Here is a 26,520-nt window from a genome sequence, read left to right as displayed (position 1 = left end):
AAAAGAGAAACATCAAACACATGAGAGGCCATGGATCAACATCTTAACACAAACACATGGTTTTCAGAACCAGACCGGTCGAAAGAACCAGACGATGTCATAATTATTTAAAAAATTAAATAAAAATACCAAAAATATTTAATAAAAAATAATTTTTTATATGACAAATCATATTCAAAGCAAGTCATAACATATAAGTTAAAAACCATAAAATCAAGTGAAACAAAATGATTCAAATTAACTACAACATAATATTTAAGGTAAAACATATTAAATAATAAATATAATTATATAACTATAATTAAAAAATAAATTTGGGATTAAAAAATCATAAAAAAATGATATTGTTTGGTTTATTTTTTTTAAAAAACAATCCCACATGGCTAAGAAACATAGAAGAGCATTCCAAAAGTCTAAAGAGTAAAAATATGAGAACAAAACAATCTCACATTGCTAAGAAACATAGAAGAGCATCACAACTAACTTCTATAAATAATAGAGGAAATTTGGCATTCAAAATCATGGAGCCTTTTGGTGAGCATTGAGTGAACTATTCTTTCACTTCAATCAAGCTCGAATTTTAGGCTTCAATCGAGCTTCTAAATTTTTTTGGAGTTCAAGTTTTAATATTATATTTCGAGTTTGAGTTGAACTTGATAATTTTTAGCTTGTGAGTTTGAGTTGAGTTGAGCTTACTTTTAAAGTTTTCAAGTTCGAGTCGAGCTCAGCAATACTCAAGTTCGACTTGGCTCGTTTAACAAACGACGTTGTTTGGTTTAATTTTTTTTTAAAAAAAACAAAAATCCCGGTTTTTCCCGGTTTTTTCTGGTTTTCAGCCGTTCCAGTTCGAACGGTTCAACAGTTCTGGCCGGTTCACTAATAGCGGTTCAACCGGATTAGATTGAACCAGACTAAGCAACGGTTCCCGGTTGAATCGGCCGGTCCGATCCAGTTTTCAAAACAGAGCGCAAACACCAAAAGCCAAATCTCTCCATAAGGTCATCTACTTTCAAAGACGGAAAACAACCTCTAATTGATTTTTTTGTTTGTATAGCTATATGCATTCGATCTATTAATCGACTAATTTAAATCAATACTGCAAAAGTGAGGATGGCCTCCCAACTTAGCTCCATTCGCGAAAGTCAAGAATCAAATCACTGACTCTGCTTAAGCGATATAGTGCATCATCCTATTAGATCAATTAATTGGTTGATTCAAATTAATTTAATTTTGATACATGAACAATCCCTTTTATTTAATAAAAAAATATTTAATTTTAAACATTGTCCTAACTATAAAAATAATTTATTTCAAAATAAACTTAGTTTAATAAAAATATAAATTAACCCAAACCAAGTTTATTATCACATAGCAAATACCAATGACCCAGGGCGTGTGATTTCCTTGTATGTTGTAGGTGAAAGTTGCTTAAGCGTAGGTGATTCAAGAGAACCCTTGGGAGTGGCTCATATTATCAGCTAACAATGAACCTTTTTGGCTGCTTCTCTCCGGTCATCGTTTCCTCTCAAGTTAATTAGAAGAGGTATATATTGCATTTCACATTTTGTATTGTTCTTTCAAACCTCATAAACTGCAACAAAAGAGTTCCCTTTTCATGATTGTAATTACACGTGAAGGAACCCTTTGGAGTGCCTCTCTTCTAGCAGTGTGCCATCATATCAGCAAGTAAGGAACGCCTTTTGGCTGCTTTTCTTTTCATTTGTGGTTCGGCCCAGTCATCATCTCCGAACAACTTAAACCGTAACAAGTATTTCTTAATGTTATCCTTTTTCTTTTTGTTTAAAAAATTAACCATGACAAGCTAATTTCAAGGGATCGACTCTATATATCTATGCCCTATTAATTTATTTTGATTATTCATGAGAGGGTAAAATTTATTTGTTTACATAATTATTTTCTTAAAAAAATTGGGTTAAATGAAATTGTTTTTTAGTCATTTTTATTTACATTCACCTGATGATGCGTTATTATTTAGTTTCTAACATATTGCTTGTGATTTGCAGCCATGGACTTTGTCCTGAATAAGATAGATAAACACTTGGACAATCATAGAAGCTTTGATCAGCGAATGAAGGACCTTAAAAGGAAATTAAAGGAATTGAATGGTCTTAAGGAAGATACAGAATCTATTATTAGAACAGAGCTGCAGCCAAGAAAGAAACTCAAGGCTGAAGTCCAGATATGGTTGGAAAATGTTGAAAGAATCAATGGTGACGTACAAGACCTTGATGGAAGAATTGGTGAAAGCAGTGCTCTTACACGTGGATTTCACGGAGAAGATGTGTTAAAGAGTATAAAGGAAGCTTCTGAACTTATTACTCAACACGGTAAATTTCATGGAGGTTTGGTGGTTGACAATCCTCAATGGATCGGACAAGTTTTGTCGACAACAAATTTATCAGGTGAAGCTGTAAAGGTATGCGTTGAAGATATCTGGCATTGCTTGATGGATGACGAAGTTCAAAAGATTGGAGTTTGGGGGATGGGTGGCGTTGGGAAAACAAGCATCATGAAGGTTATAAACAACCAACTCTTAAAAGAGACCGAAAAATTCGATACTGTGATTTGGATCACTGTATCCAAGGAGATGAGTATTTCTAAACTGCAGAAAGACATTGCTAGTAAAATTGGAGTAGAATTTTACGGTGATGAAGATGAAACAACGAGGGCAGGGATTCTCTTTGAAACATTGTCTCAAAAGAGTAGGTTTGTGATGATCTTGGATGACCTATGGGAGAAGGTTTACCTTGAGAGAATAGGAATTCCTGAGTCGTACTTGAATGGGATTAAATTAGTGTTGACAACAAGATCAGCCGATGTGTGTCGACAAGTGGGTTGTAGAGTTATTAAAGTGAAGCCTCTGATGGAAGAAGAGGCATGGGAGTTGTTCTTAGAGAAGGCGGGTTGTGATATTCTCAATATTCGAGGGGCGGAACCAATTGCAAGATCAATTGCTAAACGTTGTGCAGGTTTGCCCTTGGGAATTATTACTATAGCTTCTTGTCTGAAGGGCATTGATGACATCTCGGAATGGAGGAATGCACTAAAAGAATTAAGTCTACGCAAAAAGAGTGTTAATGGATTCGAAGATGAAGTGTTCCAACAATTACAATTTAGTTATGATCGTTTAAAGAATCCAAAACTTCAAGATTGTTTCCTCAGTTGTGCATTATATCCAGAAGACAAGGAAATTGTGGAGGAAGGTCTTATTCAACTTTGGATCGCAGAAGGGCTTGTGGAAGAAATGGATAGCATGCAGGCAGAGTATGACAATGGTCGTGCAATAATGAATAGACTCATTAGCAATTGTTTGTTAGAAGTTTTTACTGAAGGAGAACATGCAAGAACTGTAAAGATGCATGATCTTTTAAGGGACATGGCATTGCGTATTGCAAAATCTCGATTCTTGGTAAAAGCTGGATTGATGTTGAAAAAGGTACCAGATGTGCAAGAATGGAGCATGAATCTAGAGAAAGTTTCGTTGATGGGGAATCAGTGGTTACATATACCTTTAGAAATGTCACCCCCAAAGTGTCCCAGGCTCACAACATTGTTGTTGTCTCAGTGCAATATAGTAAGTATTCCAGAAGGATTTTTCAAGCATATGGATGCACTTAAGGTTCTTGATCTTTCCTTCAACCCTATCAAGAGTCTTCCAATTTCCTTGTCGAAGTGTCTCGGGCTCACAACATTGTTGTTCTCTGATTGTTGTATAGAAAGTATTCCAGAAAGCTTCTTCGATGATATGAATGAACTCAAGATTCTTGATCTTTCCTGGAATCCTATCAAGAGTCTTCCGCATTCCTTATCAAATTTGAAGAACCTCACTTCACTGTTGCTTGATTGTTGTGAAGATTTAGGGAATGTTCCATCGTTGTCAAATCTTGGAGTTTTAAGGAAGTTGGATCTTCGAGGAACAAATATCAAAGAAATCCCTCATGGGATGGAAAATTTGGTGAGTCTCGAGCATCTAAATCTGGATCAGTCAAAGAACCTAAATGAGATCCCGAATGGAGTACTTTCAAGACTCTGTTGTCTTCAAGACTTGATCGTCGGTGAAACTCTGATAAATGGAAAGGAGGTTGGTGGATTGAAGAAACTGCAGGGAACTCTTGAAGGGAGGTTTTATGACCTGCACAACTTAAATATGTATCTCCAAGCTTGTCGTGGCCGAGAACAACCACGTCAATTCAGAATCTTTGTGGGAGATATGGACTTTCCTAAGTTTTCTGAAGTTGTGAGAAAAGCTATTGTTGCAAGTGGTCGTAACATCTATAACTACCAGATTGTGCTTCCACATGACATTGAGGGATTGCGTATCTGGTTTTGCAATGTTGATTGCAGTGAAGAATACCCGCTTTTCTCCAGGTTTATCCTCTTCTCACTTTCCTCCTTTTCATCTCTTAAATATCTTTATATAAATGATTGTGGGAATATGAAAAAGTTGTTCTCCCCAAACTGTGTGCCGCTAAATTTACAAGAGCTTAGAGTTGTTGGGTGTAAGCAATTGGAGGAAATAATAACATCAGAAGTTGAACCGGAGGAAAGAGGAATGGTTATCACGGAGTTTCATCTTCCACAACTACGACAATTGTTGTTGAATGGTCTACCGGAATTGAAGAGCATTTGCAGTGCTGGTGGAGTACTGGTTTGTGATTCTCTTGTCGTATCTCGAAGCTTGTCGTGGCCGAGAAGAGCCTCGTGAATACATGATCTACGTGGGAGATGCAAACTTTTATACGTTTTCTGAATATAACTACCAGATTGTGCTTCCACGTGACATTGAGGGATTGGTTATTGAGGAATGCAATGTTGATTGCAGTGAAGAATACCCGCTTTTCTCCAGGTTTATCCGCTTCTCACTTTCCTCCTTTTCATCTCTTACAACTCTTCATTTGTTTGATTGTGGGAATATGAAAAAGTTGTTCTCCCCAAACTGTGTGCCGCCAAATTTACAAGAGCTCAGTGTTGTTGGGTGTAAGCAATTGGAGGAAATAATAACATCAGAAGTTGAAACGGAGGAAAGAGGAATGGTTATCACGGAGTTTCATCTTCCACAATTAGGGCTATTGAGTTTGGGGGATCTACCGGAATTGAAGAGCATTTGCAGTGCTGGAGGAGTACTGGTTTGTGATTCTCTTCTACAAATTGAGATTGTAGACTGTCCAAGATTAAAGAGGATGAGTCTTAATCTTCCCAAATTTGATAATGTCCCACCATCTGCATCTGCAAATCTTTCTCTTTCAGTTCGGATAAGACCAAAGGAGTGGTGGGAATCATTGGAATGGGATGGTCCCCAACCCAAGTCTCTTTTGGACCCCTTCGTCGTAATTTTATTGTAATTAAACTTTGGTAGTGTAAGTAAAGAAATTGTTGTAAGCTATTGTAACATCTATAACTACCAGATTGTGCTTCCAGGTGACATTGATGGATTGGATATTGGGCATTGCAATGTTGAAAATACGACAGATATATGATAAAATTATATTTTAATAATGTCTATTAACATTATTGTTGTTTTGGTTCGTCAGTATAATATTTCAAGCATTGACTTAATAACATAACGTAAATAGATATTTGATCTACAAAATAGAACTAAAACGATTGAGATTGATCAATCACTATTCATTCATGAGAAACTCAAAAATATTACAATTGTTGGCAATTTAGATAATTAAGGTTTTATGGTAAAAGAATCCCCATAAGCATATTCTAGTAGTAATGACTATAAGGAAATCGAATTAAAAATTTAGCAACTCTAACCCAAATTTTTTATGATGGTGTTTTACTGTATCTTTTATTTTTCTTAGTTATTTGTTTGATTTTTTTATTCTTTCCTGGTATGATATATATTTTATAGAACATAAAAGATTTTAATTTTTAATTCTTTTATTCTTTTATTTATAATGATTTAAATTTTATTTAAATTTATTTTATATTGATATAAATTTCAATTGATTAGATTTTTAAATGTTGAATCTTTTAATAGTAAAATAAGTTTTCTTATTCATCTATAAAAGATTGGAAATTTACATTATTATTATTATAATCAAATTCATATACATAATAAGATTTAAATTATTTTTTAAAGTTTCAAAACTCCCTTTTTATCGTTAATCTTTTATTTAGTAAAATAAGTTATTAAATGGATAAAATAAATTAATAAAAAATTCAACCATGTGATTAGTATGGTGGCCAAAAATAAAAATCAAATGTTTTTTATTAAAAGAGAAAGAAAACTAGACTAAAGCTAAATCACAGCTTCAGGGTTCACTGTAGGGATGGCAACGGGTCAGGTTCGGGCCGGGTATTGGTCCCCCCATCCCTGTCTCCGTTTAAAAAATCCGTACCCGTCCCCGCTTAAAAAACTACGGGGATCCCCATCGGGTAATCGGGGAAAACCGCGGGGAAACGGGTATCCCCGTTTAGCATAAATGGTTATTTAAATGGGTATCGGGACGGATATCGGGCCGGGTATATATATTTAAATTAAATATATAAATATTATATATATATTTTTAATTTAAATTAAATTTATTAATATATATATATATATATAAAATAATTATTTTTAATATTTATCGGGCCGGGTAATCGGGGCGGGGATTATCAAACCCGTCCCCTTCCCCGTCCCCGTTTAACATAAACGGTTTTTTCCCATCCCCATCCCCGTTTAACATAAACGGTTTTTCTTCGTCCCCGTTTAATTCGGCTTTCAGTTTTCCCCGTCGGGTTCGAGTTTTTTTGCCATCCATAGTTCACTGTAGATCACGACGAGCATCGTCCAACAAAGCAGCATCTGTATTCTATGCAGAATGTATAGAGGAGAACCGGTGGAGACAATTACCCTCTTAAAATCTTTAAAAAAAATTATTTTTAATTATTTTTATGTATTTTATATTGATAATATATTTGTCTTCTAAAATTCTTTAAGTTTATTCCCCTCTAAAATTCTATATATTCATCCTTTAACATAAAAACCGGTCCAAACTACTCATATCAAAACATCTGCCACACTATTATTCTGACATATACGTACAAAAATTTTAAGTTTTAATTCGAGTTAGTAAATATATAATGTGCGACACTATCAACGAGTCACAATTTGGACCTCTAACATGGCTAAAAATCACATGATTTTGATGTTGCATGTAACATCAATGTAATTGAGAATTAACTAAAATTATTTTTAATTAAAATATGTTATATTCTTCCTTAATTATATGGTGTTATTTTATTAAGTCTCTCTATTAGTAAATGTTATAAAATAGTCTTTCGACTATAGGATGTTAGTTTTTGTTTAGTCTCTCTACTATTAAAAGTTACAAAATTGTCACCCTACTATTCATATATTTTAAACTCATCATTTTTTCATTAAAACATTGATAGCAACCTGAGTTGGACGCTAACATGTTGACTGAGAGATGCTAAAATCTATTCTAGAATATCAAACGACTATCATATCTCAATCAACATATTAACGTCCAGCTCAGACGACCGTTAATTTTTTACCAAAAAATGACGAGTTTGGAACATATGATTAGTCAAATGATTATTTTATAACTTTTAATAGTCGAGAGACTCAACAAAATAATTTCACATAGTCGGAAGACTATTTTGTAACTTTTAATAGTCGAAAAACTAACAAAGCAACACATTATAGTTTGGGGATCATCTATGTACTTTACTCAACTCGAAAAAATTTCAAGTCAACTTCGGATTATAAAATAAGTCTCGTCAACTCAAATAACTCTAAAATTTTTGACTCGACTCAATTGAACGCTCACCCTTAGCTGATGAGACCACTGAAAATATTAAAAGAAGCAGGCAGATATTAGATAATGTCCCTCATCTGCTCATCTGTCTTTCCATTTGGCTCTTAATTCTATCACTCAGGGATGATCTCTGTACAAATCGACCTCATATTTCCATCGTCGTCAATTACGTCCCAGATTTTTGGTATTAGATGATCTTCAATAGGATCATCATCGTCATCGACAGTTTATTTGATATCATCGGGGTTCGTTTGTTAGTTCATTGATCATTTGATTTATTTGATATCATCGATCTTCAATATCACATAATAAATATCAATATCACATACAACCAAATATAAGAATACAATAAACAACAAAACTAGGCTTTAATTTAATTTCCTTAAAATTAACGTCATTACCTTTCTTTAAAGTGGTTGCAGCGGAGCTTCCTCATATTTTCCCAGAAATTTCCTCTGTGTTGTAGGTGAAGCTTAGTTTAAATATAGGTGAGTGAATAGCGGCTCTTCTGCAAACCAAGGAACTTCATTTGGCCGTTTTCTTCATCAGCTGCTTCTCTCCGAGATCATCGTCTTCGAACAAGCTTCTCAAAAGAGGTATTTATGGAATTTAACCATTCTTTTTTTCTCAAAGCTCATAAACGGCTGTAGAATAGATTCCTTTTTGTATTTAGAACTACCTGATTAGATGATATTTTCTTAATTTTTATTTATTTAAGTTAATAAATTTTTAATCAAATAAGATGATGATACATGTTACCTTTCGCACTGCTTTCCTCTGTGTTGTAGGCGAAACTTAGTTTAAGTTCAGGTGAGTGAATAGCGGCTCTTCTGCAACCCAAGGAACTTCATTTGGCCGTTTTCTTCATCAGCTGCTTTTCTCCGATCATCGTCTTCGAACAACCTTCTCAAAAGAGGTATTTATGGAATTTCAACATTCTGTTTTTTTTTTCAAAGCTCATAAACGGCCGTAGATTTGATTCCTTTTCATATTTAGAACTACCTTATTAGATGATATTTTTTTAATTTTTATTTATTTAATCTAATAATTTTTTAGCCAAGATGAAGACACATGTTACCACCGAATTAAAGAGAAAAAAAAATAAAAGACGAGATAAACTAAAGGAGGAATTAAACTGACACACCATAGTAGCCTTTATATAACTTATTCCCGTTAATGACAAAAAAATAATAGTGAAATGAAAATGCTAACATAGAGATTCAAATATGGAGCCGTAAGCATAGATGAAAAAAAATCATAACCACTTAGTCAAATCACATATTTTAAGAAAAATTTTGGTATTTTTTATATTCATTAAACAAATGATATTTATTTATTTTTAATATTTTTAAACAAATAAAATAAGTTTAGTATTTTATTTTAAAACTGAATTCGATGTTTTTTTATATATTTTTGAATCTTGCATTAAATTTAATTGTTTTAAAATATTAAAAATATAAAACTTATTTTTTAATATATAAAAATATTTTTATTTTTATATGAAATGAATTCTTTCATAAATTTTGTTTCAAAATATAAAAAATATTGAATTTGGTTTTGAAAATAAAATATTAAACTTATTTCTCTTTGTTTAAAAATATAAAAATATTAAAAGTTAAATATCATCTGAATATTTTTATTTTTTATTTTTATATCAATAACAATATTATGAGATAAATAAATTTTTGAGTAAAAATACGAATATATAAAAGATACTAAAACTTTTCTTTAAATATGTGATTTGACTTGGTAGTTATGATTGTTTCATCCATGCTTACAATCTCAGGTTTGAATCTTCTTGATATCATTTTCACTTCATTTTTCCCATCATTAATTGAAATAAGTTATATAAAAAATGTTGTAATATAGAACTAAATGGGAGTGGTTCAGGCGTGCTTGGCTTTAGAATGTCTTAGGTTTGATGCCCCCTAATGCATTCCTCCCGTTTATTTTCTCTCTTTAATAGGGTGGTGACCACCTTATTGGATGAAAAATTCATTGAATTAAATAAATAAAATTTAAGAAAATATTCTCAATCAGGTAGTGACACAAGTCATCATCTAATTAGAGATTAAATTTATTTTAATTGAATTATATTATGACCAAATTGATAAAATGTATAAATATTAAGGACTAAATATGTAATTATACCAAGTTCTTAATTGTCACATCACCTCTCCCATTAAAAGTCAATGAATAGTGACTTAATTAAAGCATTTAAATAGTTAAGTGATCCGACTAGTTAAATCGAAACATCGGTGGTCAAAATAAAATCTGACAATAGTTAAATGGTCACCAGTATAGTTTAACCTACAAATTATTTAGGATTTGTGTTCTAAAATGTTAATATTTTTTGAATTCTTTTAAAATACTCTCATAAAATGTTTAATTAAAATTATTTCCTTTATATTATTTTAAAATTAAATTTTCCTTTTTCTTGTTTACGATCATTTCCTTATGGTTAGAATTTAACTTTTAGTTTTCGTTTAGTATTTTAATTTTTCATTAAAAGAAATATATAGATTTTTATTAAAATGTAAATTAAATATAATTTTGGTTAATTGGACTAAAAGTATTTTGTTAAATCATTTTAAAATACCCTTATAAATTATTTAATTATTGTAACATTATTTTTAGTTTACAATTATATCAATTTTTGCATTAGATTGTTAATTTGCTGTTTCGATATCGGAAATATTTAAGAATAAATTATTAGTTTTTTTATAATCAGAAATTAAAAGAAAACATAACAGCAAAGAATGAAAGCAAATTTCAATTTCATTAAGATTGAATATTGTAAATGATAATGCCAGATAAATAGTATTAGTAGTAATAAATGATTGATAACAAAAAGATAAACCAACATTAATTTTTTAAATATAGTCTGGGTGATTACAAGATGTTCATAATCCTTTTTAATTATTGACAATGCACGTACTTATAAACGCAACTGTTCGAACCTAATACCTTTAATGAGAACAAAACTCCCCTTAATTATTGAGGTCTATTCATAGGATCTTTCATTAAATTTTTTGTCAACTATAAAGAATAAAAAAGACATTTGATTATACATTATGTCAATATACCTTAAATTTATTGTTAAATTTTGTTTATAGACAGCCATGTACCCAAAAAGTATCTTATAATTCAGTTTTTGTTTTTATTCATGATTTAATTTTATGCCTTGAAGTTTTGAAATTTCACTCTCTTAAATTTCTGTTTAATTTGATTTGATTATTCGTGAGAGGGCGAAACTTCTTGATTTACATCTTTATAGTTTCTTAAACATTTTTAGAATAAAATGAAGTTATATTTTTAGTCATGTTTAGATACATTCACCTAATGATGCTTATTATTTAGTTTCTAACATATTGCTTGTGACTTGCAGCCATGGACTTTGTTCTGAACGTGGCAGGTAAACAGTATGACAATTATAAAAGTGTTGATCCGGATATGAAGGACCTTAAAAGGAAATTAAAAGGATTGAATGGTTTGAAGGAAGACACAGAATCTATAATGAGATCAGAGCTGCATCCGAGAAAGAAACCCAAGGTGGAAGTCCAAATATGGTTTGAAAATGTTGAAAGAGTCAATGGCGAAGTGCAAGACCTTGAGGAAAGAATTGGTGAAAGCAATGCTTTTACACGTGGATTTCACAGAGAAGATGTGTCAAAGAGTATAAAGGAAGTTGAAGAACTAATTAATCAACAGGGCAGATTTCATGGAGGTTTGGTGGTTGATAATCCTCAATGGATCGGACAAGTTTTATCGACAACAAATTTATCAGGTGAAGCTGTAAAGGCCTGTGTTGAAAAGATCTGGCAGTGCTTGATGGATGATGGGGTTCAAAGATTGGAGTTTGGGGCTTGGGTGGCGTGGGGAAAACAAGCATCATGAAGGTTATAAACAACCAACTCTTAAAAGAGACAGGGAAATTCGATACTGTGATTTGGATCACTGTATCCTACGAGACGAGTATTGCTAAACTGCAGACAGACATTGCTAGTAAAATTGGTGAAGAATTTTCTGGTGATGAAGATGAAACTACAAGGGCAGGGAAGCTCTTTGAAAATTTGTCTCAGAATGGTAGGTTTGTGATGATCTTGGATGACCTATGGGCGAAGGTTTCACTTGAGAGAATAGGAATTCCTGAGCCGTCAAATGGGGCTAAATTAGTGTTGACAACAAGAAAAGACGATGTGTGTCGACAAATGGGTTGTAGAGAAATTAAAGTGAAGCCTCTGACGGAAGAAGAGGCATGGAATTTGTTCTTAGAGAAGGCGGGCTGTGATATTCTCAATATTCGAGGGGTGGAACCAATTGCAAGATCAATTGCTAAGCGTTGTGCAGGTTTGCCCTTGGGAATAATTACTATAGCTTCTTGTATGAAGGGCATTTATGACATCTCGGAATGGAGGAATGCACGAGAAGAATTAAAGATACCCAAAAAGAGTGTTAATGGATTCGAAGAAGAAGTGTTCCAACAATTACAATTTAGTTATGATCGTTTAAAAAATCCAAAACTTCAAGACTGTTTCCTCAGTTGTGCATTATATCCAGAAGATGAGGAAATTGAAGAGGAAGATCTTATCCAACTTTGGATCGGAGAAGGGCTAGTGGAAGAAATGGATAGCATGCAGGCAGAGTATGACAATGGTCGTGCAATAATGAATAGACTCATCAGCAATTGTTTGTTGGAAGTTTTTACTGAAAGAGGAAATGGAAGACATGTAAAGATGCATGATCTTTTAAGGGACATGGCATTGCGTATTGCAGAATCTCGATTCTTGGTAATAGCCGGCACGATGTTAGAAAAGGCACCAGATGTGCAAGAATGGAGCATGAATCTAGAGAAAGTTTCGTTGATGAGGAATAGGCGGTTATATATACCCTTGGAAATGTCACCCCAAAGTGCCCCAGGCTCACAACATTGTTGTTGTCTGGTTGTGATATAGAGAGTATTCCAGAAGGATTTTTCAAGCATATGGATGCACTTAAGGTTCTTGATCTTTCCGGAAATCCTATCGAGTGTCTTTCAATTTCCTTGTCGAAGTGTCCCGGGCTCACAACATTGGTGTTGTCTGGTTGTGATATAGAAAGTATTCCAGAAAGCTTCTTCGATTATATGAATGAACTCAAGATTCTTGATCTTTCCTTCAATCGTATCAAGAGTCTTCCGCATTCCTTGTCAAATTTGAAGAACCTCACTTCATTGTTGCTTGCTTCTTGTAAAGATTTAGGGAATGTTCCATCTTCGTTAAATCTTGGAGTTTTGAAGAAGTTGAATCTTCGAGGAACAAAGATCAAGGAAATCCCGAATGGAGTACTTTCAAGATTTTGTTGTCTTCAAGACTTGATCGTCGGTGAAACTCTGATAAATGGAAAGGAGGTTGGTGGATTGAAGAAACTGCAGGGAAGTCTTGAAGGGAGGTTTTATGACTGGCACAACTTAAATATGTATCTCCAAGCTTGTCGTGGCCGAGAAGAGCCTCGTGAATACATAATCTCTGTGGGAGCAGTAGGATTTCCTATGTTTCTTAGGAGGGCAAGTAAAGAAATTGTCGTAAGCCGTTGTAACATCTATAACTACCAGATTGTGCTTCCACGTGACATTGAGGGATTGAATATTGGGTATTGCAATGTTGATTGCAGTGAAGAATACCCGCTTTTCTCCAGGTTTATCCTCTTCTCACTTTCCTCCTTTTCATCTCTTAGATCTCTTCAAATATGTAGTTGCAGAAATATGAAAAAGTTGTTCTCCCCAAACTGTGTGCCGCTAAATTTACAAGAGCTTAGAGTTGTTGGGTGTATGCAATTGGAGGAAATAATAACATCAGAAGTTGAACCGGAGAAAAGAGGAATGGTTATCACGGAGTTTCATCTTCCACAATTACGGATATTGTCGTTGCTTGGTCTACCGGAATTGAAGAGCATTTGCAGTGCTGGTGGAGTACTGGTTTGTGATTCTCTTGACGAAATTGAGATTGTATACTGTCCAAAATTAAAGAGGATGGGTCTTAATCTTCCCAAACTTGATAATGTCCCATCATCTGCATCTGCAAATCTTTCTCTTTCAATTGAGATAGAATCAGAGGAGTGGTGGGAATCATTGGAATGGGATGGTCCCCAACCCAAGTCTCTTTTCGACCCCTTCGTGAGCTTTTTGTGGGAGGATCAAACGGAGCAGTTGGGTTTGTAACATTGGCAGTGTTTTTATTTTCTTATTTAGGCGAAGCTTAATTTGATGAATTCAAACTGTATTCATACTTCATTTTATTATATTATTTGCACACTTTCTATGGTGAAATTATTTATTTAAATTTAGTTGACGTGGAATTACTACTCAATTATCTTTAATTATTTCTTTTAGGGGTGTTAATGAATCGAGTTTGAACGAACAAAGTTATATCCGTGTTCGTTTGTTTGTTTTTGAAGGTATCCATATTCGGTTCGTGTTTATTTAAATTTTTAATGTTGTGTTTTTTCGTTTATTTATTTTTGAAGGTGTTCGTGTTCGTTTATTTATCCTTTGCGAGTATGTTCGTTTATCGTTTACCAACATGTTCGTTTAGTGTTTGTTTATCATTTGTTTATATGTTCGATTTTTAGTTTTACTTTTGCAAGCTAAAAAAAATAGTAAAATTATGTCATTAGTCCTTACACTCCTTAAAAATTTGTAATTTAAATTTAACTTTTATTATGTGTTTAATATAGTCTCTACTTTCATCAATATTTAAAATAATGAAAGGAGAACTAAGTAAATGAGTTTGTTCATGAATATAAATGAACGAGCCAATAAATGAACTCATAAATAAGTTTGTTTGTTTGTATTCGTGCGTTTATTAAATAAACATAAAAAAATTGTTAATACTCGTTTGCAATTCCATTTGAAATTACTGCTCCATGCTGGAATTGGAATGAAATTTCATTTGAAATTGCAAGGTGGTGGTCGCAAGTACCACTGTGCGTCTCCGAGGGACTAGACGAAGACGCATTCTCTTCAATGTTAAAGCTGTAGCAAATACTCTATTCGAAAAAATAATTTGTGATATGAATTATTTAACGAATTCTTTTTTTTTCAAAAGTATTATTATAAAAATTTTGCCCGATAATTTTGATCAAAATAATTCTTAAGAAAAATATCAATAAATATAAGATCGTGTCTATAATATTCATGTTTAAGATTTAAGGATGCTAAACAACGGAAATGAAAATAGCAACCCCAAATTAAAATTATATTTGACGGTTGTTTCCTCCACTAATTTTCTTAGGTTAAAATTAAATTAATAAAATAAAAACAAATATTTGAAGGTTATATCATTAATTTATTTTAATTAAAATGAATTTTATCGATTATTAATCTATTTCTTTTTTATTTATTAAAAAAACTTCTAAGACACAGTAGAACTATTTTAGTTTTATTTCAGTTATTTACTTTTTAAATAATTTGAGCAATTATAAAGTTGTATTTTTAAAAAAAAATTTAGTCTATGATAATTAGGGATAGTTATGATACTCGAACCCGACGGTTCCAACCGACTCGACCCGATCGGGTCTGTTTTTTTAATTCGGGTTCGGGTCGAGTCGATTTTTTAAAGGTGATGTTCGGGTCAGATTCGGGTTTAGGGTGAAAATACCCTACCCGACCCCAAATGTTTTTTACCTTATATATTTAGGAATAATTACAATAATACCCATCTATATATTATTTTTCAATTAAATCACTGTTTTATTGAATAAAAATAATATATTATTATTATTTCGGGTCGGGTCGGATTTTATCTCAAAAAAGTAGAGTCGGGTGAAGGGTATATATTTTTAGGGTCGGGTCGGGTCGGGTGAAGGATGTAAACTTTTCGGGTCGGGCCATGCCCATCCCTAATGATAATACACATTTATTAGACGTAGTTATTCGAACCTAGGTTCCTAATAAGAATAACAACCCTTTCATTACTTGAATTCAACTTCAAAGTTCAATTTGGTATCAGTTTTTATCCAATTAATTACTTAAAATTAGTTTCTTAGTTCAAATTAGTACATAAATTTAACTTTTTACTCCAAATTGATATTGGGAGTAAATTACTTATTTAAACCATGAAACTGAGTTTAGGTATTAATTTAAACCAAAAATATAAGCTGGGGTATCTAATTTGACCACAAAAAGTTTAGATAAATTAAGATAACTAATTAGACCAAACAGACTTAAGTACCAAATTGAATATTGAAGTGAAACTTAGGTACCACAATATACATTTACGCAGTGATTTTCTAAATCCCACTTCCTTGAATTGGCCCACTAACTCATAAAAAGGACGATCACCGGTTCCAATTGCCCGACCCGACCCGACCCTTTATCCCCTCCTTAATCTAACCCATATTTCTTCCATTTTTATTTTTCTATTTTTCCAATTAAAAATCTATCTCTAATGCCATTTGATACAATTTTCTCAAAATATATTTTAAGTTCGATAAAAGAACCCGACCCGGTGGCCAGTATGGCGGCTTATAGAGCGGATGACGACTACGATTACTTATTCAAGGTGGTGTTGATCGGAGATTCGGGTGTTGGTAAATCGAATTTATTGTCGAGGTTTACGAAGAACGAGTTTAGCCTTGAATCAAAGTCCACAATCGGAGTTGAATTCGCCACCCGAAGCATTCGAGTCGATGATAAGGTCGTTAAGGCCCAGATTTGGGACACCGCTGGACAAGAAAGGTAAGTCTTTTTCTTTATTTTTCTGTTGAATTTTATTATTTCTAATGGTTTTGAATTTTGAGAGATTCGAGGGAAATGAGGTGTTTTTCTTATTGGTGCATTGAATTAGTAGAATGGGTGTTTATAATTTTGGATTTCTGGGGGTCCTATAAGGTTGCCTGAGAAAATGTAGTAAAATTACACTCACGTATTTCTCATATTCTCATTTGTTTTGTTTGTATATTCTTGTATTTGGATTTTTGGGTACATTTATAATTTCTTAGTGATTTGAGGAAAAGAAGATGATTCTTAGATTAGTGTATTGGTTTGGTGAAAAGGGTATTGAGCAATTTGTGTTGTTCTTCCGATTGTTTGGTTGCCAAGAAAATGTGGGAATAAGATGCATTCATTCATGTATTTTTTTTCTTATTAATTTTAAAGCATGTGGACTTGGATTTTAGTTACTTGATAAAAATAAGCTGTGCTTTTAGATTGGTACAAGTTTAAGCCTATGTGAAAGGCACTTTATTGATTAACAGTTTGCAGATTTAATTTGGCATGGAAATTTGCTTTTATTAGATTATATGCAAAATTTCAGTTGGTTTACAAACCAATGAGACGGAGAAAATTCATATATGTTACAACTAGATTCATGAATGAAAAAATTGGGGAAAATTCTCTTAGTAGTTCTAGTTGAGCCGTCGAACTATATTTGTAGCTGTCTTTAGGATATAGATTTGTCAAAGAGGAAACCCTTTGTGTATCCGATTACCGGATCATGTCTTTTTTTGTGGTTTGTTTTAGCAGGATTGTCATTTAAAAAAAATTATTGTTGTATTAGTTCTATAAATTGACCTTGTTCTAGTGTTAAAGTTCATGTGATCCATGAATTTAGGATAGTGTTAAAGTGTCTATTTCAGATTCTTTCTATCCGTAAACTTTGATGCTCGGATTTGAATAAAATGCATCTTTACATTTCTCTAGAGCTCATTAATTGATATTTTTAATTGTAAAAGCTTTATACATACTTCATTTTCTACATTTACAAACCTAATGCCTTTTAAGTTAAATAAAAACCAAGTCGATAAGTTTTATGGAATGAAATGAAAATTCTTTGTCAGCTCTTCTTGAACTCAAATGTTTAGGGTGCTGGAATTTCCAATAGTATGCTATACATAAAGCTCCTAACTGAGTTTGGTTCCATTGAGTCAAGTGTATGCTGTGGAGGTGTTATTAGTGAAAAATGGAAATAGAAATGATTTTATATTTGAATCACACTTTCTCCTGTAAATAGATTGTTCTGATAAGCTTTCTGAGAGTTGATTTATTGTTATGGTATTTTCGAAGATACCGGGCAATTACAAGTGCATACTATCGTGGAGCTGTTGGTGCATTGCTTGTCTATGATGTCACTCGACGTGTCACATTTGAGAATGTTGAGAGATGGTTGAAAGAACTGCGGGGTCACACGGATTCCAATATTGTGATTATGCTTGTTGGTAACAAGGCAGACCTCCGGCACTTGCGTGCCGTTTCCTCTGAGGATGCCACTGCATTTGCTGAAAGAGAGAATACATTCTTTATGGAGACGTCTGCTCTAGAGTCAATGAATGTCGATAATGCATTCACTGAGGTGCTAACTCAAATATACCGGGTAGTCAGCCGAAAAGCACTTGAAGTAGGTGATGATCCTGCAACATTGCCTAAGGGACAAACCATCAATGTCGGAGGCAAGGATGATGTTTCAGCTGTCAAGAGCTCTGGCTGCTGTTCTGCTTAGCGTCGGATGGTTTCGATGTCCTAGTTTCCTCCATTTTTCGTCTCTTTAAGCACAAAACTTTCCTCACTGCTCTACAATCCTTGAGTTTCCCTGAGATTTGAGGTTCAAGACGATGAAAACGTGGTCCGAATTTCCTCCATTCCATAGTTTTGATAGTTTTCTTGTAGTTGATTGGTTTAGAATACGTAGTCCTTTTATTATTTTATTATTTATTTATTCTGAGACAGATCTAATTTTGTATTTTTTAAATGATCTTCATTAGTGATGGAAGATAATATTTGATTGAGCTATTATCTTAATTCTTTCGTAGGTGCCTTTGGATTTAGGTGGAGTGAAAGTTGAGTCGAACCCTTTAACTTTGAATGATACAAGTATTACATTTAATATTGTGTATGATTATAGAAAACTGTTTAAATTAAATTACTAACATTATAAATAGGTTTAATATAAAAATAAGTGTCTAAACTATACACTTTTTTTCATTTAGGTGGCTCAATTATTTTTCTATCAATCTATATGTTTATCGTTATAAACGTTATTATTTTAAGTGTCTTGATCGTAATAGTCATTAAAAAAATCGTTAAATAACACTGCAAATTCCAAATAGCAAAGGCTTTTGGCTAGCCCTACTTCAAACGGTGAACGGTTGATGGGTAGGTGAACGGTCAACCACCATTGCAGTAGGTGTCTCAAATGGCTGGTCGAATGGATTTGACTTAGGGATTTGAATATGTTATTTGGGATTTTAGTATTTTAGTTTAAAGATGGATGAGAGTAAGGAAGAATGATATGAAATGAAATGAATTTCCTTCTCTGTCGTTCTGCTTCTCTTCCTTATTATTCTTATTCTGTTTCTTCTAGTCTTTTATTCTTCTCTATTTCTTCCTCTTTCTATCTTGGTCTATTACAGGGTGGCTATCGACACCGGTGGTGGTGGTCGGAAATGACCAGAAACGGTAGTGGAGGGTTAGAATTAGAGTTTTTAAAGTTTTAAGTTTTTTTTTTTAGATTTTAGAAAAAATTTGGATTTTTTTTTGAAAAATAATACTATTTTTAAAGTTTTTTTAAAGTAAAAGTTTAAAAAAACACACATAACATGTATCACTTAACATAATTTTTTAACGACCATTACGATCAGGACACTTAAAATAGTAATGTTTGTAACATTAAACACTTTGATTGACATGAAAAAGTTTAATCACATAAATGAGAAAAAGAATATAGTTTAGGCATTTTTTTGTATTAAGCCTTAAAATAATTATAATTAAATTTAAATAGAGATTCGTACAATTCGACTCAATTTAAAAAAATTCAAGTAAAATTTTAAGTTATATAATAGGACTCATCAAATCACCTAGCTCAAAATCCTGACTCGATTCAATCCGATTGAATACTAATTTTGACTTGACTTAATCAGATCAAATACTCACACGTTTAACTATGATTACTTACAAAATTATTTATAAATTTAGCTAATGAGATTCATACGGAAAGAAAATCCAAACTTTAGACAGCAGAAACATAGGGAGAAAAATATAACAAATTCAGAATATTAAAAACAATGAAAACTCTTTATAGCTGAAAGTTAATATTACATAATGAGACTGCATAAAAATTGAGTCTGTACAATTGTTTAATAATTACAGAGCCAACCAATAATTGATTGACTGTTAGATATCTGCAAGTTCATGGCAAACAGTTAAGCCATAAGGCTTCCCGGAGAGCTTTCTCCCATCGATTCTGCCGCCATCAACCATTGTATGTAATTTATTCATTTTGCTGGGTTTAAGTCATTCTTCATGTTTTAGACATCCTTGGACTTGGTGGTTAGTGCCTCGGATTTGCAGATGGGGCATACGTTCTTCACGAACACTGACTTAAGCAACCTGCATGAGACTCGTGTCCGCAATCGAGAGTTGTGATTTTCTCTTGGTTTTTGTAATCCTCCTGCAAATTCGAAGAGAAAATGTGTGCTTCAAACTTGAAGAATAACTGATAAAAGCAAGTTTAAAGGTCTTCAGCAAAGAACACTGAATTACCTGGCAAATGATGCAAGAATCGGGTCCTTGATCGATGGGCGCCGCTTCTTCCAGGTTAATATTAGTTACAAATGTTGAATATGTCCTTGTTTTCATTTTTCTCGTCATGGTTTCCTCTGATAATCCAGTGTCCGCATTGCCAATCCGTTCTCCCAGAGCAAGTAGCTCCTGTGGTCATTTGGAAAATTTTCCAGTAAATGGCCGGTAAAGGTAAAATCAAACCCGTGAAAGGACAATATTAATGAACTTTGACTTACCTCATAAGACATGTCCTCTATATCCAACCGCATATCCCTATAATGATTGATGACATTACCGACTTCTTCATAAAATTCTGGGAACTCCAGCATAGCAACTCCCTGCATCGAATCGATCACCATATTTATAAACCAGAAAAGTACCGAGAAATGTCAGTTATATATTTATTCATAGTTTTGGAAAAGCCAATAGACGCAAAAAGTTGAGAAATAACTTTGCATGAATGAAAATTAGTCTCTTACATCTGATGGAAGAACTCTCAGATGAGGAAGATTTCGGTATCTCAAAGTTGTCTCAGGTACACCACTACCCTCTCATCGAGAATGATATATCCTAAAGCCGGTAGGTGGGACGGGTCCCCGATTCCCACACCCCATCTCCAAATCATCCTGTGATGGATTTCAGGTGCTCTGTGAGGCATAAGTTGCAGGAAAGCTATGAGGAGGAGCTGCTGCTACTTGTGGATGACCATTAATGCCGTGGTTTCTTACTCCTTCAGTAGGTGGAACAGGGCGATAGTAGTTATGATTCCGAAGGTCAAGGGAAGGATGTGAGAAGTTTGTCCTATGCCTAGTCTCAATAAGTCCAGCATTAGAACCTGTACAAATACGAGTTTGTTAAGTGTCCAAGGCAACGTGCGTTGTTAAAAACTTAATCCTAAATGACCTCAGTTACATGGAAGCCACCTTCAATGAAAATATATATCTTTAAAAATATATTTTAAATTGAAATTCCTAACAATTTTGGAGGAGAAATACAAGGTTGGAGAAACTACCATGCATATAAGGAACACTAGGAGCTTGAGTCCAAACCGAGGCACCTCCATCTGTTATTGTTGGCTGAAAGGAGTGACCCACATAATTTCCTTGAAAAAATGGTTCGCACCATGCATCAAAAGAGGATCCATGGCAGTTGCCCATAGTCTGTTCCTCACACTTCTTTGGGGTCCTGCATCTATAATAGGTGGTAGGTCGTTTCCCCTACACGGAGGAACAGTGGAAGATGATGCATCAACTGGGCCAATCCCATCAAGGAGCCTGGTATCGAATGGTGTAACTGAGGAACTCGAGCTTGACGAGGAATTAAAGTGCTGAAAATTTCCTGGAATCCCTTCAGAATTCTTTCTCTTATACGAGGCTCTAACATTATATCCATGAAGTGGCAATTCCTTGCATATTCATCAGCAGAAACTCCAAGGAGACCGTAGTTGCTGGAAGATGGCATCTGGTCTATCGGTCCGTGATTTAACGGAACAACAGATGATGAGGTAGCCACACACGGAATGTAAAAGTTGGATGCACTTCCGATACCAAGATCAAGGTTTGGAGAACGATGACGATGTTGAACACCAGGGACAGGGTACTGAGGAATCTCATAGAACATACCGTTTTCATAATGCTCTGGTAAGGGAAGAGTATCAAGACTACTTGTGTTCCCAGGAGCCATGACTGTCATCGGGATATCAGGTGGTGGGTAGTTTGCGATGCCACCCAAAAAGGTGCAGGGCTCATGATGGAGATATCCATGGCCTTGCTTATCCATTTCTAAATGAAATCATATCACTTGGGCATAACATGTTTCTTCGTCCCATGTCGTTCCAATAAATCCTAGCCGTAATTCTTCCCCACTCTAAAATCAAAGAACAAGAAAACTCAGCGCAAACCGAAATTAAAAAAATCAAATCGAAAGTTGACGTTTAATGTACGAAAGAAAAGAAAAAGTTAACTGGCCATCAAACATTTATCCATTCCTTCAAACATAAAAATACAAAATGCAACTAAAAAAGTATAAACAATAATCTCTATATTTTGATTCAGTAAATGAAAATTAGGCAAATATTCAAACCATATCTGAAAACTGGAATAGCATCCTATCCCATTCATTAAACTAAAAAACTTAATTAAGAAATAAGTAGCAAATTACTATCTAATAAAACCTTGTCTATTTACCTGAAATTCATAATAGATGCTCTTATTTCACTAGAAAGACAAAGCATTTTTTTCCAGAAAGTGTATATATATACTTATACATATATACATCATCCAGGTAAAGGCAAGGACATCCTAAAACGTAATCTCGTGCTCTCAATGCTATTCGTTAAACCTCAGATTTACCGAAAGTAAAATCTAATTTTCCACTACTGAAATAGAGACTCAAAAAGATCAAAATATGCAGAAACAAGCATTTTCTTCTTCAAAATATTAGTTCCAAAGGTTGACATTCCTATAAATATGAGACTATCATTCATCTCCTTCCACCTAATCATCAACCATACAATGAAGCATAAACCCTTGGTTTCCCAGAAAAATAAATGCTAAAAAGACCTTATTCACTACCAAATAGGCATATTCATCATCAAAAACTTCAACAGAATTGCAAAACTATATTAAATATGTTGATTCAATTGAAGAAAAAGAAGCCAAAGCAAAAACATTTCAGATTTTTGTTCATAATTATCCTCAAATTTAAGGAGCACAACACAAACTATCAAAACCAAACCCCACCTTTGTTTTTAGAAAGAAAAAAAACTTTTCAAATATCTCCTAATTACACACAAATTTCAAAATTTTCAAAATTATCAAATACCCACTATGTCTCAAACAATCATCAACAGCATGCAAATTCAAAGAAGGATAAGAAAAGGGGGTTTTAAATCTCTTCTGTACCTTATATTCATGAACAAAATCACGAGCAATACCTCTTCTCTTGAAGGAAGCTGAAAGAATCAAAGGAAAAAGATGAGCTTTGCTTCTGTTACTTTGGATTAATCAAAATTCAGACAATGTATATCCATGGGGATTCGAAAACCAAATTAAAAATGCTTAATATCCAAATAAGTGTCCACACCATACTTTTTTTTCGAACAGATGTCTACAGTATTTTTATATCATCTAGGTGTTTAACGTTACAAACGTAATTAATTTAGGTGCTCGAAACGTAACGACTATTAATTTTCTCTGTTAAATAACATGTTTCATAACCTGATAATTTTGAAATTTATTTAAAAAATATTTTTATATTTATAAAAAAATCTTAATTTCTTTTAAATTATAAAAAGCCTCAAAAGCTTCAAAATTCTCAAATTCTAACACTAACCTACCATTGTCGCTCTTTTCGGCCACGACCACCACCGCTAATATAGTTTTTGTCATCATCCTAGTTATACTTCGTCACTGATTAACCGTCGAAATCACCGATTGACAACAACCCGTCTCCTCAAAAATTTTTTTAAAAAAAGAAAGAGGAAAAAAAACAAACTCAGATTCTTGATTTCAGACTAGCAAAATCGAATAAACTAGAAAAACAGACATATATTAGACACATTTTCTATATTTAAGCCATTATAATAATATATAATGTTGAATAGATAAATGTAAGTTGCAAAAATAAAAATAAAAAGTATTTGCTTTCTAAAAGTAAAAATAAAATGAGTAAATTACAACATTTATCATTGAACTTTACTCTTTCTCCTATTTCACTCATTGTGTTTTTAATATTTTTTAATTTACTCACTAAACTTTATAGATTGAATGTTTTTGGTTACTCAACGATGATATGGATTATTATTTTATTAACATTTTAATATTATATAGAATTATAGTAAAAAAATAAATTTAAAAATATTAACTTTTACACTCAAACCTTAAATTCCCAAATTAAAATTAGCACTCTCACGGCATCACCTTCTTCTCTTCTCTCATGACAACACCTTCTTCTCTCAACGGCAACACCTTTTTCTCTCAACTTCTCTCAACGGCAGCACTTCTTCTTCTTCCATCAAGGTTGTCATTCAACATTTGTTTTCGGATGACGAGTGAGCCACCGTCTGTCGGTGGGAGGGTAAACCTATCAAGAGTGAGGGTGGGTGAAATTATAATTTGGGGTTTAGGGTTTAAGATATAATTTAGGAATTTAAGGTTTGGTTTTAAAATTTAAAGGTATAATTTAGTATTATTGAATTTCTTTTTATTTTAATCATATTTGGTATTAAAATATTCATAAAAATATGACATGCCATATAGAAAATAATAAAATAGTCCATGTGACCTAAAAAATTCAATATATATAAAATTCAGTAAGTAAATTAAAAAATTAAAAGTACAATAAGTGAAATAAGATAGAGAGTGAAGTTCAATGATGAATGGTGTAATTTACCCAAATAAAAAATCACAACATTTTAAATTTAATTTGCTCTTCTAACTCATTAGAATGATATCACATTAATTATTTGTGATAACATGAAACTCGTCACAGAATTTGAATTCATTCGCATGATCATATTTCTGAATATAATTTAAATTTAGTAATATTTAAAAAAAAATAAAGATAAAACGAAATTTTAAAACAATTAATATTTGGACGTTCTGAGTGTGCTATAACAATCCTTTCGTGCAAATAATTTTTAAACATATTTATTTTATTTAGTTTTAAACGCATCTATTCGGAATTGTCTTTTTCAAATGATTTTAAAAAAAACTTTAAAAGAATAATTTTATAGATAATCATCAGAATGGTCAATTTCATTTTTAAAAAATATGAAGAAGTTAAGGAAATGTATTTTAGAACCTAAAAAGAGTTTTTACAAATTAAAACAAAATTTCCATGATTACTATAGTGTATATTTCCTTTATTACTATTTTTTATACATCAGTAAATACAAGATAGTATTTATTTAAAGACTCTCAACAACTAACTATGAATTCTCATACCTCTCTCGATGCTCAAACCCGACCTCTAGGGAGAATAACGAGTCCATTAACTATTGCGATCAATTGATTCATACACTATATTAAATAAGCTTAACAATAAAATACAATAAAATAATTTTAAGTCAATCAAGTGACTTCATTAATAGAATTATGATAAAATATTAATCCAATATTACCAACTAAAATTACCATTAATATAATCTTCTGCAACTCACAAAGAGACGTACCAACAAAGTAAATCTTCAGCCTGATAATGTACAAAGTAACTTCAATCCAGGAAAGATATAAAATTATTCCAAGATACATTTAACGCTGGTAATGTACTTCAGCCTGCATTGCACATTTAACACTGATGCATTATGTCAAATTTTATAATAGAAGATTAAAAAAATATTGTAAATGATATGCATTTGATTTCGAATATAAAATATGTTGATCCAATTTCTTTTAAGAAGATAATATTAAATTTTGCCACTTCCACAAAGAGAAAAATAACATCTCTTTATTATTAATAGGATGCAACAGGATGCAATATCAAAACACCATTCAACCAATTCATCACCCCAGACAAGCCAACATGTTCTCTTGGATTACAATTCAAACAATCAAACTTAAAGCTTAAAGGAATTGAAAATAACGTACCACACCATAGAACACAATCTTACAATATATTAATCTCACACCAATTATTAAACAAATGACAGCACAATTTACCATATATTGCCTTCTTTCCCTGTAGAAGAAGAAAATATCGAAAGGAAAAAAAGTTATTTTTTAAAAAATATTCAATTGTAAAGAAAACATTAAATATTTAGAATAAAAAAATATACAGATTTGTTTTGCAAAGGAAAAAGTCAAATATTGAGAAGAAAAATTGAAGTTGCAGCAACTATGAATCATGTTTTATTAAGACAACTGGTTGGAAAACAGACGATTACCTTTTCCATGGATCAAATCCAAATACACAACCCGTCTCCTCCCTGAAATTATTTTAAAAAGAAAGAGGAAAAAAAACTCAGATTCTTGATTTCAGACCTACAAAATTGAGTGATCTTAACTAGAATGAGAATGAAAATGAGAATTTGTCTAAGCTCATTGCTGTGAATTATAACTGTTTAATTGGAATTAAAACAGAGGATAAGAACAGAAGGTAGATCTTGCCGGAATAATTTTGTGCTTCAAATTAGGATCTAAATGTGCAAAGCATATAGCTGTGAATAAATATAAAAGGATTGAGCATTTC

The 26,520-nt window shown here is 32.7% G+C and overlaps 1 protein-coding gene, 1 long non-coding RNA gene and 1 pseudogene across 2 annotated transcripts; 2 read left to right on the top strand and 1 right to left on the bottom strand.

The window, feature by feature from the left end:
- Nucleotides 1–2,206: 2,206 nt before the first annotated feature.
- Nucleotides 2,207–13,995, top strand: LOC120169186 (annotated as a pseudogene).
- A 2,234-nt stretch (nucleotides 13,996–16,229) lies between these two features.
- Nucleotides 16,230–18,564, top strand: LOC120169189 (ras-related protein RABA1f). The gene is made up of 2 exons (XM_039177401.1): nucleotides 16,230–16,512; nucleotides 17,839–18,564. The coding sequence occupies exons 1-2, from the start codon at nucleotides 16,292–16,294 to the stop codon at nucleotides 18,269–18,271; spliced, it is 654 nt and encodes a 217-aa protein (XP_039033332.1). The 5' UTR covers nucleotides 16,230–16,291; the 3' UTR covers nucleotides 18,272–18,564.
- A 1,393-nt stretch (nucleotides 18,565–19,957) lies between these two features.
- On the bottom strand, nucleotides 19,958–23,382 carry LOC120169190. Its single transcript, XR_005520641.1, has 6 exons — nucleotides 23,235–23,382; nucleotides 21,341–22,195; nucleotides 20,811–21,166; nucleotides 20,568–20,669; nucleotides 20,311–20,478; nucleotides 19,958–20,218 (listed from the first exon to the last, which is right to left on the bottom strand). It is a non-coding gene; the product is annotated as an uncharacterized LOC120169190 (long non-coding RNA).
- Between the last annotated feature and the right edge of the window lie 3,138 nt (nucleotides 23,383–26,520).

Source organism: Hibiscus syriacus, unplaced genomic scaffold (genome assembly GCF_006381635.1).
Source record: "Hibiscus syriacus cultivar Baekdansim isolate YM2019G1 unplaced genomic scaffold, ASM638163v2 tig00111754_pilon, whole genome shotgun sequence".
Classification (NCBI taxonomy): Eukaryota; Viridiplantae; Streptophyta; class Magnoliopsida; order Malvales; family Malvaceae; genus Hibiscus; species Hibiscus syriacus.
Note: the sequence above shows the minus strand (reverse complement) of the source record. Positions and strands in the feature narration are given on the sequence as shown.

Coding starts and splice junctions, on each gene's coding strand:
- LOC120169189 (XM_039177401.1), top strand. CDS start 16,292: ATGGCGGCTTATAGAGCGGATGACGACTACGATTACTTATTCAAGGTG. Junction 16,513..17,838: donor GACACCGCTGGACAAGAAAG/GTAAGTCTTTTT, acceptor GTATTTTCGAAG/ATACCGGGCAATTACAAGTG.